Below are 11,908 nucleotides of genomic sequence, written 5' to 3' on the forward strand. Positions count from 1 at the left end.
CCTCGAACGATAAAAGGTCCACAGTGTGCGCTAGCCCATAACAGGCTTAGCGTCTTGTGGCGTTGCCTTCCTAGCAGGAACAACAGCTTGGAAGAAGAGGCTGAGCTTTTGCGGACCCTCGAGCAACGCTTGGCGCGCAAGCTCGACAACCGTCACGATCACGATCACGGAAGCTCGTCCAAGGTCGCCCGGAATACCTGCCAATCTCGCTGCCGACCGACAACACATCGGGACAACGGCAATCGTGCTAGTCGGATATCCCAGTTAATCCCTCCCCGCGATCACAATGGGAAAAAAGAAACGCGGCCACCCCGACATCGAGGAGCTCCTCGCGCGCCCGTGGTGCTATTACTGTCAGTCTGTCGCGTTCTACCTTTAGTGCCGCGCTGAGCTGACTCCATTTGCAGGCGAGCGCGACTTTGAGGACTTGAAGCTTCTCATCTCCCACCAGAAGGCGAAACACTTCAAGTGCGAGCGATGCGGCAAGCGATTAAACACGGCCGGAGGTATGTGATTGCACAGGGTCACACTGCGATTCCCCTTCGATCATGGATATCACTAGAATCGCCCATGCGAAGGCCATTGCTAACAGCCGCGCCTCCCGCAGGTCTCTCCGTGCACATGAACCAGGTCCATAAAGAAACTCTCAACTGCGTCGAAAATGCGCTCCCCAACCGGCAGGGTCTTGACGTCGAGATCTTCGGCATGGAGGGTGTTCCCGAGGACATCATACAGCAGCACAATCAGCGCATCATCCAGAACTTCTACACCGCCCAGGCCGAGAGGCAAGCTGCCACCGGCAACCCACCGCGAGGCTCATCGGGTGGGCAAGGGCCGACCAAGAAGATCAAGTACGAGACCCCGGAGGAGATCAAGAAGAGGCTAGCGGAGCACCGGGCAAAGCTCGCCGCCCAGAAAGCCGCAGGCGCAAACGGCGTTCCCGCCACGGCAGCGCCAGCCAACGGCCCAAGCCCAGCCCAAGGCGTAAGTCTCGAACTCCTATCTGATACCTCCCCCAACTCAACCCGTTCCCAGCACTCACACTCCTCGCCTTCCAAACAGACCTCCCCGTTCCCTGCTCCACAACCAGGCTACCGCTACCCCGCCCCTCCGGGGGGCGCCGTCGTGGCCCCTTATCCCGCAACCCAGGCGTACCCGCCGACAGCCGCCGCCTTCCCGCCGGGCGCCTCTCCGCCGCCCGGCGCAACGACAACAGCCCCTTTCCCCCTCCCCGCGCGGCCTCCCAGCGGGTCTGCCGGAGCGCCACCCGGAGCGCCGCCTGGCGTGCCACCTTACTACTACAACGGCGCGCCGGCAGGCTACCCCGCCCCCGGCGTCCCCGGCGCTCCTGGCAGCGCACCTGGTGCCACTGGTGCTGCGCCGTCGACGGTGGACGAGCTGGTGGCGAACGCAGCGAGACAGAGCAGCGGTGCGGGCGGTGATGATATCGACCAGGTGATCAGGATGGCGGAGGCGGGTATCAAGCCCGGCGCCGCGCCGGCGGCCGGGAAGACGGAAGATGCGGGCGCCGGCGAGAAGAAGAAGAAGGGAACGAGGATGGTGTACGGGGACACCGAGGTCAGTCCCGAGGAGAAGATGGCCATGCTGCCGCGGTATCGCTGGGTCGAGGAGGCTGCTGCTGCTTGAGGAAGGGTTTTTTTTTGTGGGAGGGTAGGAATAATCAGGAGGGCGTCCGCGCGAAGCACGATAGCCCGATCGGCATGGCCAAACCCTTCCCTGCGGGTGGGTTTGCGAGTTTGTACGAGAGATCTTAACGGCGCCAAGACGGCTTCAGAGTTTCTAGGTATGTGCTCTGCCATGTTATACTGAGGACAGGGTGGGGAAAAAAAATGCATAGCACTTGCGATCACGCGAATGCGTCCATGCGGTGCGAAGCACCACAAATATCAGCTTGCCGCACCATCCACCACCCAAAGGAGAGTCGATGAAGAGGTCAGTCGCTGTCGACTCGTTGAACATGGGCGGCTCCTTCGCTGATACCGGGCATTTAGCTCTTTTGTCCCCTTTCAGTCAGGCTCGACATTGTCCTAGTGGAACGCTCAGCCGTAGGCAACAATTCCTGCCTTCTCCCGCAATGCCCGAGCACCGATTGACTTGTTCTGCTGGTCTGTCTCTCGAGATCGCCTTGGCTAGTCCATATGCTTGCAAGCCTCGACCCGGAAGATGCCGGAATTCGATACAGCAAGTCCGCCAAGGCCGGACTCCTAAATGCGAAAAAAAAGAAAAGGAAAGGGGGGAAGGGTAACCCTTTGGTTCAGGATCCGAGTGCCATGTCGCCCCTGAAAGGCTTACGTAACGAGTCACCTGGTGTTGAGGTAGCAGGTTGAGAATTGGAGTCGGCTTCTGGAAGCCCTGGAGAACCCAAGCTCTTTCTCGGCAGCCCCGCGGGTTAACCCTGGTCCTTGGAAGGGCCTTTCCGCGAGGTTAAATTAGACCTTCAGTGGATCCTCAACTTCGGCTAAAATCCCAAGGTTACATTCTCCCTCCGCTCTTCCCCGCGCGTTGCGGTTGGGGTAATCCACACCATGTGGGCGCATCTCTCAGCAGTGCGCAGTGGCTAGTCCTCAGTTCCTTCTCACCCGGCTGCGAGTTCGGCCAGCTACTAGCTACTATGCTTGAACGACGTGGTACATATATCATCGCCAACCACGCGAACATGCAGTCGATGCTGAGCGTGGTGCAAGGGGCGTCCAGAAGACTGATCACTCATGCCCTGGGACTCGCACCCTGGCCATAACAGAAGGAACACCGCGGGAACTCCGGGGTAACTAACTAAACCGTGTTCTTCGCTCCCAGGATCCACCTTCGATGTTCGCTCGTGGAGACTCGGACACATGCTTCATCAGCAGTTTTCTCTCCCCAGAGGACCGAGCCCCACGCGTATGGATGCTTAACCGCGGCCTAGTAGTCTCTGGACACTCATGGAAGTGACCGCGGCAAACCAGCTTCTGGCTCCCGGGAGTCTGGTGTAACTTCCAAGTATGTCTGTACGTCCGTACTTTACACACCTAACCACAGTAACTAGTGTACACTAGGGGGCACACACTAGTGTGGTGAAGGGCGCTTGTTGGTCCAGGGGCCGCTCAGCCGTTTACCCGTCAGCCCGGCCCCTAGTCTCCAATCCTTGGCGCTAGTGTTCTCCAACTCGCTACGTCGGGGCTGGAGGCGAGATGGCGATGGTCTCCGCAGGGCCCCAAGTGAGAGAGCGCCAACGCTGTTGGTAGCGAAAGCCATCGTTCCTGGTTAACTAACTAACAGGTCTATTTTCCCACCAATACCAGTCCCGGTCTCTCTCCATCCATGGCCCTCATGGCCCTCATGGCATCCCGGCTCCGGGTGGAGCTCAGTACCTTGCATGGCTACCTTGTAACCCGGCGAGCTGGGTGGTGTCTGGGCCTGTTAATAAATCGCACATGATATTCGTCGCGATCGCATGTCCCTCGCCTTGCTCCCCAACCATCCCCGGAAGAGAGAGGTGATTGATTGCGAGCTACGCCCGCGTTCTTGGTCGGACTGTCCGCAGCGCACGTCTTGCGTCCACCCCTTACTCTTTCTCAAGATGCTTACCGCGGGCGTGAAGGGAGCCCTCTGGCTCGCCTTCAGCTCGGTGGTGGCCGCTCTGGGACAGGAGAGCATCATCTCGACCAGCGCCCATGGCGCCCACTTCCAGATCGCCGGCGGCCACGTGGGCAAGGGCCAGATTCTGGTCTCGAGCAACGACTACTGGGGTGTCATCCGCGCTGCCGGTGACCTCGCCGTCGACTTCGGCCGCGTCACGGGAACGAACTACACGCTCAGCAACGGCGAGAGGAACGCGGCCCCCGCGACGTACACGTACCATCCGGTCAACAACAAGAACAACACTTACGTGAGTACCGCGACCGCGCTTTTATATACGGCTCTCCCAGCACCAAAATGTTTTTTTTTTTTTTTTTTTTTGCTAATCCCCCCGCCAGTATTCCACGACCGGGACCGCCAACTTCACCGGCCCGGCCTACGCAGACCCCGACCCGGAGAAGGTGGTGATCATTGCCGGCACCATTGGCCACTCCAAGGTAATCGACAAGCTGATTGCGTCGCGGTCCCTCGATGTGTCGCGCGTCAAGGGCAAGTGGGAGTCGTTCACCAGCCAGCTGGTCAAGAACCCGGTGCCGGGATGCAAGCAGGCGCTCGTGGTAGCCGGAAGCGACCCCCGCGGCACCATCTACGGCATCTACGACATCAGCGAGCAGATCGGCGTCAGCCCGTGGTACTTCTGGGCCGACAGCCCGCCCAGGAAGCACAAGAACCTCTATGTCACGACCGAGAAGAAGGTCCAGGGCCCGCCGTCCGTCAAGTACCGCGGTTTCTTCCTGAACGACGAGCAGCCGGCGTTGACGAACTGGGTCGCCTCCCACTGGCAGGACACCCCCTATGGGCCCGGCTATGGCGCAGCCTTCTACGGCCTCATCTACGAGCTGCTGCTCCGCCTCCGCGCCAACTACCTGTGGCCCGCCATCTGGGCGACCATGTTCGAGGTTGACGACCCCGCGAACCAGCCCCTGGCCGACGCTTTCGAGGTCGTCATCGGATCCTCGCACACGGAGCCCCTGATGCGCGCACAGAACGAGTTCGGCCACTTCTACGAGGGCCCGTGGGCCTACAACCTCAACAACAAGACCATCGACGACTACTTCCGGTACGGCGTCCAGCGCGCCAAGCCGTACGCCCGCAACAGCCTGTGGACCATGGGCATGCGCGGAACCGGCGACACGGCCATCGAGGGCCTCGGCGTCGAGTACATTGTCGAGATGCTGCAGACCCTGGTCAAGAACCAGCGCGAGATCATGGCCGAGGGCCTCGGAATCAAGGACATCACCACGGTACCTCAGATGTGGTGCCTCTACAAGGAGGTCATGTCCTACCTCTCGGCCGGCCTGCAGGTTCCCGACGACGTGACGCTGCTGTGGGCCGACGACAACTGGGGCAACGTGCGCCGGCTGCCGCTGCGGAACGAGACCCAGCGCCACGGCGGCGCCGGCATCTACTACCACTTCGACTACGTCGGCGGGCCGCGCGACTACAAGTGGATCAACACGATCCAGCTGACCAAAACGGCCGAGCAGATGCACATGGCCTACGCCCGCGGCGCCGACAGGATCTGGATCGTCAACGTCGGCGACATGAAGGCGCTCGAGATCCCCATCAGCCACTTCTTCGACCTCGGCTACGACGCCGAGCGCTGGCACGTCGACAGCACCCAGGAATGGGCCGAGGCCTGGGCCGCCCGCGAGTTCGGGCCCGCCCGCGCCCGCGAGATCGCCGACGTCATGATGAAGTACGGCATGTACGCGGCCCGCCGCAAGTACGAGCTGGTCGAGCCCTGGGTCTACTCGGTCATCAACTACAACGAGGCCGAGGCGGTGCTGCAGCAGTGGGCCGAACTCGTCGCCGACGCCCAGGCCATCTACGACGAGCTCCCGGCCGAGGCCAAGCCCGCCTTCTTCCAGACCGTCCTCCACCCGGCCCTCGCCGGCGAGATCGTGCACCAGATCAACGTCGGCGGCGCCCGGAACATGCTGTACGCCGGCCAGAAGCGCAACGCCGCCAACAAGGCCATCCAGGACGTCCTCGCTTACTCGGCCGCCGACGCGAACCTCACTCGCCGCTGGGATGCTCTCCTCGATGGGAAGTGGAAGCACTTCATGGACCGTAAGTTCATCCCGGTTTTTTTTTTCCCTCTCCCGTCTCCCTCCCTCCGGCCCCTCCTCCTTTCACACAATCCCATTTTCCACCTTTTCGCCTTGACACTAAAGGAAATTCACCGCACACTTCTAGAGACACATCTCGGCTACGACGGCTACTGGCAACAGCCCATGCGTAACGCGCTCCCGCCCATGGTGTATGTCCAGACCGACTTCACCTCCCTCGCCGGTGAGATCGGCATCGGTGTCGAGGGCTCCAACGCTACCGTCAAGGGCGACGACAGGTGGCACGCCAACAGCGGCAACGACCTCACCCTGCCGCCCCTCGACCCGTACGGCCCGGCCACGCGCTACATCGACATCTTCTCTCGCGGCCCCGAGGAGTGTTCCTGGACCTTATCCTCCTCCAAGCCCTGGCTCAAGCTGTCCCAGTCCACGGGCGTCGTCGGGCCCAACCACCCGGACGCCCGCGTCCTCGTCTCGGTCGACTGGAAGTCCGCCCCGCCCGCCCCGTACTCCGACACGGTCCAGATCAACATCACCACCCCGTGCACGGGAATGGACCGGTACGGCTTCGGCGACCCGCACGTCCTCGTGCCCGTGACGGTGCGCAGCGTGCCCAAGTCGTTCAAGCGCGGCTTCGTCGAGTCGGACGGCAACGTCGCCTTCGCCGCCGAGCACTACAGCAGGATCGTCGAGCCCGCTAGCAAGGGCAAGGGTAAGGGCAAGGGCCAGGACGAGGACGTCACCTACCACACCTTCGCCTCGTACGGCCGCACCTCGTCCGGCGTCGGCCTGGTCCCGCTGGGCGCCGAGAAGCTCGCGCGCGAGGAGGCGCCCGCGCTCGAGTACGACCTCTACCTCTTCACCAACACCTCGGCCGCCAACGTGACGCTGTACCTGTCCCCGGCGCTCAACTACCTCGGCGACGCCACCCCGCTCGAGTACGCCGTCGCCCTGTTCCCCGCCTCCTCCGCCGGCCCCGAACCGGACGACGACGCAGTCGTCGTCAAGCACGTCCAGCCCGTCGGCGCCACCGAGGGCGGCAACATGCCGGACGGCTGGGACGGCGCGGTCGCCGACGGCGTCTGGGGCCTCACGGGCGGCTACACCACCAGCTCGTTCGAGGTGGCCCGCGAGGGCGCCTACAAGCTGCGCGTGTGGGCGCTCATGCCCGGCGTGGTGGTCCAGAAGGTCGTCGTCGACCTCGGCGGCGTCCGGCCCAGCTACCTGGGCCCGCCCGAGAGCTTCCTCGTGGGCAGGGACCGGATCGGAGCGAGGAACGGAACCAGCTTCCTGGGGTGAGGGAAAAAAAAAAAAAAAGAAAAAACTTGCATTGCTTCTTCTGCCTCTTCTTCTTGGATGATCAAGGCCAGTAGTAGGTAAAAGGGAGCTACTTTATTATCGGTCTCGAACGAAAGTGTAATCTGTATATTTTTTTTATCATTGTAGCGCAAGAAGAAAACACAAATAATACAATGTTTGATATAATTCAGGACAAGTAGGGGTTCTCGAGAAGCCGACATACTTAACTGTGGTGGTTGTGTCGCTTGTCTGCTCTGTCCTGGCGCTCAGAATGGGTGGACCGCCGGGACGCTCGCATACCTGACCTTTGGATTGAGAACTATTCACTCACTATTGCTCCTCAAAACAGGTTGGACAGGTGCAAGTTGCATTTTTTTCGAGTACGGCCTTTTGCTGAATCCTGTCCCTAAGCTGGAGTATAATGTAGTCGAGCTGCCTCTTTGGGTGCACCGAGGTTGAAGGGTGAAAAGCTCGAAGGACTTCAGTTTCACGTTTTCGCCCTCGGATACAGAGGTATCCGTAATTTAATTTAGTTATTGGCCCGTGTTGGCTAAAGCGTTCGCTCTCCCTGCTCCAAATGGTAAAAAAAGGGCGGGAATTCGAAATAACTATGCACTTACCGCGTAAACTGTGAAACCAGGTCCTCGAAACAGCGAGTCAAACAAGCTTAGGGGTCGTGGATTCAAGCTTGGGCTTGCTGGGCTGCACGGCGCCAGGATGCAGGCAATGACCAGATGCATCACGTTAGTTAAGACCCACTCCACTTTCGTTTCAGGAACAAGAATAACGTTTAGTGTAGCCCCACTCTCTGGTCACTACGGAAACGGGGCCTGGCGAAAACAGTCAATATTCCGCCCGCCAATCCCAGGCGAGAAATTGCAGGCAGGAGGCCCAGCAAGAGCCAGCAACGTCATTTCCCTTCGTTCTCTGGCTTTCACGCGTTCGTTGCCCCTTCTCGGACCGCGAATATCACCGCCCTGAGTACCATCAATCCGACTCATTCACTCACTTATTCATTCATTCCAGCCGTCGTCGGCAGCGGCTTTTTTTTCTTTTTTTTTTTCGTTTCCTGACACTAACCTGCCTTATCTTCCTACCTCCCTTCCTTCTCCAGTATCCAATTGTCGACCGGCACGGCGGAGAGCTATTTATCACTTGTTCGCCTGCACCCTGCACCATTGATCGGTCGCCTGTCTCCTCGCTGAGGGCGGCTGGCATCCAAAGGCCAATATGGACCCGAATGCATCCTCCATCACCGTTGCAGGTACGGTTTCTCCCCGGTTCCAGAGTGTTCCCCAAGCGTTGTTGTTAACGACTATCGCTCGGCAGTTCGGGTGCGACCGTTCACCATAAGAGAGGCTGCCCAACTGTAAGCAACAACACCCCAATGCCGAAAAACAGGGCTACTCAACGGGAAGCTGACGCGCAATCAGGGTCAAAAACGATGACACCCCTCTCTTCCTCGGAGACGGCTCGCTGGCCGCAGCACCCACCCCCAAGCTGAACCAGCGCGGAATCCGACCCGTCATCAAAGTTTTGGACGACCGGTGCTTGTAGGGAACCCCGACAGATGCAGAAAAACCTTTGGCTACCTTTGCGGTAATTACCCGGGCTGACTTCGGCACAGGGTGTTCGATCCTCCTGAAGACAATCCCGTCCAGAAATTCTCCCGATCCGTTGTACCCTCCGCCGGCAAGAAGGTCAAGGACCAAGTCTTTGCCTTCGACCGCATCTTCGACCAGAATGCCACCCAGAGCGAGGTTTACGAAGGGACGACCAAAGGCCTGCTGGATAGCATCCTCGACGGCTACAATGCCACCGTCTTTGCATACGGCGCTACGGGATGTGGCAAGACGCACACCATTACCGGCACCCCGCAGCATCCCGGCATCATCTTCCTCACCATGCAGGAGCTCTTTGAAAGGATCCAAGAGAGGAGCGACGAGAAGATCACCGAGGTGTCCCTCTCCTATCTAGAGATCTACAACGAGACGATCCGTGATTTGCTGGTTCCGGGCGGCAGCAAGCAGGGCTTGATGTTACGCGAGGATTCAAACCAGGCTGTCACGGTGGCCGGCCTGACCAGCCACCACCCAAAAGATGTGCAGGAGGTCATGGACATGATTGTGCAGGGCAACGAATACCGGACGGTTTCCCCCACGGCGGCCAACGCCGTCTCGTCGCGGTCTCATGCGGTCCTGCAGATCAACGTCGCCCAGAGGGACCGCAATGCGGACGTCAACGAGCCGCATACCATGGCAACCCTCAGCATCATCGATCTTGCGGGCAGCGAACGTGCTAGCGCCACCAAGAACCGGGGCGAGCGGCTGATGGAGGGCGCCAATATCAACAAGTCGCTGCTGGCGCTCGGGAGCTGCATCAACGCCCTGTGCGATCCACGCAAGAGGAACCACGTGCCCTATCGCAACAGCAAGCTCACCCGCCTGCTCAAGTTCTCGCTGGGCGGCAATTGCAAGACGGTCATGATCGTCTGCGTCAGCCCGTCGAGCGAACACTATGACGAGACCCAGAACACGCTGCGCTACGCCAACCGGGCCAAGAACATCCAGACCAAGGTCACACGTAACGTTTTCAACGTCAACCGGCATATCAAGGACTTCCTGGTCAAGATCGATGAGCAGATGGCCCTCATCAACGAGCTCAAGGCCCAGCAGAAGGATGCCGAAAAGACCTTCTTTGCCAAGTTCCGAAAGCAGATGGACAAGCGGGACGCCGTGGTTCGGGAAGGCATCCTCAGGCTGCGGGCCGCATACGACAACGCTTCGTCGGAGCGGCAGGAGAAGGTCAACTTGATGAAGAAGTTGAAGGCCATCGAGAGGCGCATCGGCCTACTCTCCGCGTGGATCGCCGCATTTGATTCGGTGTGCGACGCGCGGGGCGACGACGAAGCCATGCCGACCAACTTGGTCGCGATGCGCAAGACGGCACACGGCATCCTCATGGAGCTCGAGAGCAGCAGGCACCACATCCACCAGAGACTGGAGCGGGTTAACTGGGAGCGGGTGCTGGATATCGCTCTGAACCACAGCATCTCTCAGCTACCCGCAGGCGACGGGATCGTCGACGGCTCCGAGAGGGACACCTTGGCCCGAGAGGTCGAGATGCTCAAGGCGAGCTTCATGCGAGACGCATACAGAGAGGTCCTGGAGCAGGACAAGGCCGGTGATGCGGCTGTCGTGCAGGTGCTCCTCAATGCTCAGTTCGATATCTTGTCTTCGTTGTCGGAAACCCTCGGCATGAGCGAGGAAGAGGCGGTCGCGAAGGCCAAAACCATGGTCAACCGTCTCCTGGAGACCGGTTACTCTGCCGCATCGCACGTTGTCAAGCCCGACGGCTCATCCATGATGCCCGTCGAGTCTTTCTCTCCGTCCAAGCGGGGCACTCCGAAGCGGAAGAAGTCTCTTAGTATTAACACGAAACCCATATCGGGCCCCATCCTGGCCGCCACTCGCCAGGCGTTGACATCCCCCGTCAAGGCGTCGCCGCGTCGCCGTAAAGTTGCCGCACGCAAGTCGGTGTCGTTCACACCGGTCAAGAAGAAGCATGGTGTTCGATGGCGTGACGACGAGAGCGAGCAGGGCACGCTTGCCGATTACGAGAAGACACCGAACAGGTTCGACTCTCCGAGCGAACCTTCGCCCGAAAAGCCTCTTCCTCCCCAGCCTCCGGTGCCTTCATACCTCAACCAAACGGATTCTCCATCTCCACAACATCCGAGCCCGAACCTCAACCCTCCTGACGTATCATCGCTGTCACTCGGCAAGCCGAACCGATTCCAGGCTGGCTTTCTTTCCAAGGCCCGCCCATCTCAGCAAAACAACGGCTCCGCTGACGGCTCGCCCGTTCCGCCAACCCTTTCGCTGAACCTGGCCGGATCCTCCGACACCGAAGACCGCCCCTCACCGCTGCGCTCCCTGCCCGTCAGTCGAGCTACTAACTCGCTCTCGCCTCCAGCATCAGGAACTAACGGCAGCCCCAAACCCTCCGCTAGCATGCTCTCCACCCTCAACGAGAACAGCAGCAACGAGAACGCGCCTCCTCGCCGCGCCTCCCCGTCTTCACGCCTGCCACGCATCTCGACTGGCTCCGTCTCCGGCTCCGACTCGGAGCTCGACCCGCTCAAGATCCGCTCCGCACTGCAATTGGCCAAGCGCCGCGAACGCCTGTCGCTGCTCTCGGGGACGCCGGCCTTGGTCGGAAGGCGCGTTTCATCCGTCGGCTCGAACCCGAGCGGCGTCGGCGGCATCAACCTCAGCGGTCATCGCCGCGCGTCGGCCAGCTACTCGGGTCCCGCCCACGCCAGCACCTCCAACGGCATCTCGCGCCACCGCAGGGGTAGTACCGAGCGCGGCAGCAGGCGTTCGCCGCCGCGGCCCATCCCCATCACCTGCTCCCCTCCCTCGGCCTCGGCGTCGGGATCCGGCGTGGGGTCGTCGCCCTCCGGGGCTTCGGGCAGGTACCAGGACGGAAGCTCGTTCCTCGGCGGTCCCGGGAGAAATCTCACGCCGGGGCAGGCCAGGAGGATGAACCTCGGGGGTAGCCTTCGTATGGAACGCGGCGGCAGTCCGTCGGCCGTGGTGAAGGGTGCGGGTGGTGCCTCGGATGCCTCGGCCGAGGATGGCTGTGCCAGTGCCGGCGTCGCTGGTAAGGCTAGGAGAATCACCATCGGCGCAGGTCCCGGTGGGGTGTTTCAACCGCCTAGTGCGGGGAGCGTGGGGAGCGCGGGGAGTGCGGGGAGCGCGGGCAGCGGTAGTGGTGGTGGTAATAGTGCGCAGCAGAGCTCGCTGCGGCCGCGCCCTAGCATGGTGTGGAGGTAGACGTACCCAGACGGCCACCTGGATGGTTTCTGTTTCATGTAATTTTTTTTCCGGGGGGGG

General features: G+C 60.7%; 3 protein-coding genes across 3 annotated transcripts; all 3 read left to right on the forward strand.

Moving 5' to 3' along the window:
• Positions 1 to 286: 286 nt before the first annotated feature.
• On the forward strand, positions 287 to 1,647 carry P884DRAFT_271947 (uncharacterized protein; the record flags this gene model as incomplete). Its single annotated transcript, XM_069442481.1, has 4 exons — positions 287 to 353; positions 408 to 506; positions 608 to 984; positions 1,063 to 1,647. The coding sequence occupies 4 exons, from the start codon at positions 287 to 289 to the stop codon at positions 1,645 to 1,647; spliced, it is 1,128 nt and encodes a 375-aa protein (XP_069295008.1).
• A 1,933-nt stretch (positions 1,648 to 3,580) lies between these two features.
• Positions 3,581 to 7,010, forward strand: P884DRAFT_207977 (glycoside hydrolase family 115 protein; the record flags this gene model as incomplete). The annotated part of the gene is made up of 3 exons (XM_069438834.1): positions 3,581 to 3,889; positions 3,978 to 5,712; positions 5,839 to 7,010. The coding sequence occupies 3 exons, from the start codon at positions 3,581 to 3,583 to the stop codon at positions 7,008 to 7,010; spliced, it is 3,216 nt and encodes a 1,071-aa protein (XP_069295009.1).
• A 992-nt stretch (positions 7,011 to 8,002) lies between these two features.
• Positions 8,003 to 11,848, forward strand: P884DRAFT_248841 (P-loop containing nucleoside triphosphate hydrolase protein; the record flags this gene model as incomplete). The annotated part of the gene is made up of 4 exons (XM_069440567.1): positions 8,003 to 8,274; positions 8,340 to 8,379; positions 8,444 to 8,563; positions 8,638 to 11,848. Exons 1-4 carry the CDS (start codon positions 8,241 to 8,243, stop codon positions 11,846 to 11,848), a joined length of 3,405 nt encoding a protein of 1,134 aa, XP_069295010.1. The 5' UTR covers positions 8,003 to 8,240.
• Between the last annotated feature and the right edge of the window lie 60 nt (positions 11,849 to 11,908).

The sequence above is a fragment of the Thermothelomyces heterothallicus genome, assembly GCF_042370625.1.
Source record: "Thermothelomyces heterothallicus CBS 202.75 unplaced genomic scaffold P884_scaffold_24, whole genome shotgun sequence".
Lineage (NCBI taxonomy): Eukaryota > Fungi > Ascomycota > Sordariomycetes > Sordariales > Chaetomiaceae > Thermothelomyces > Thermothelomyces heterothallicus.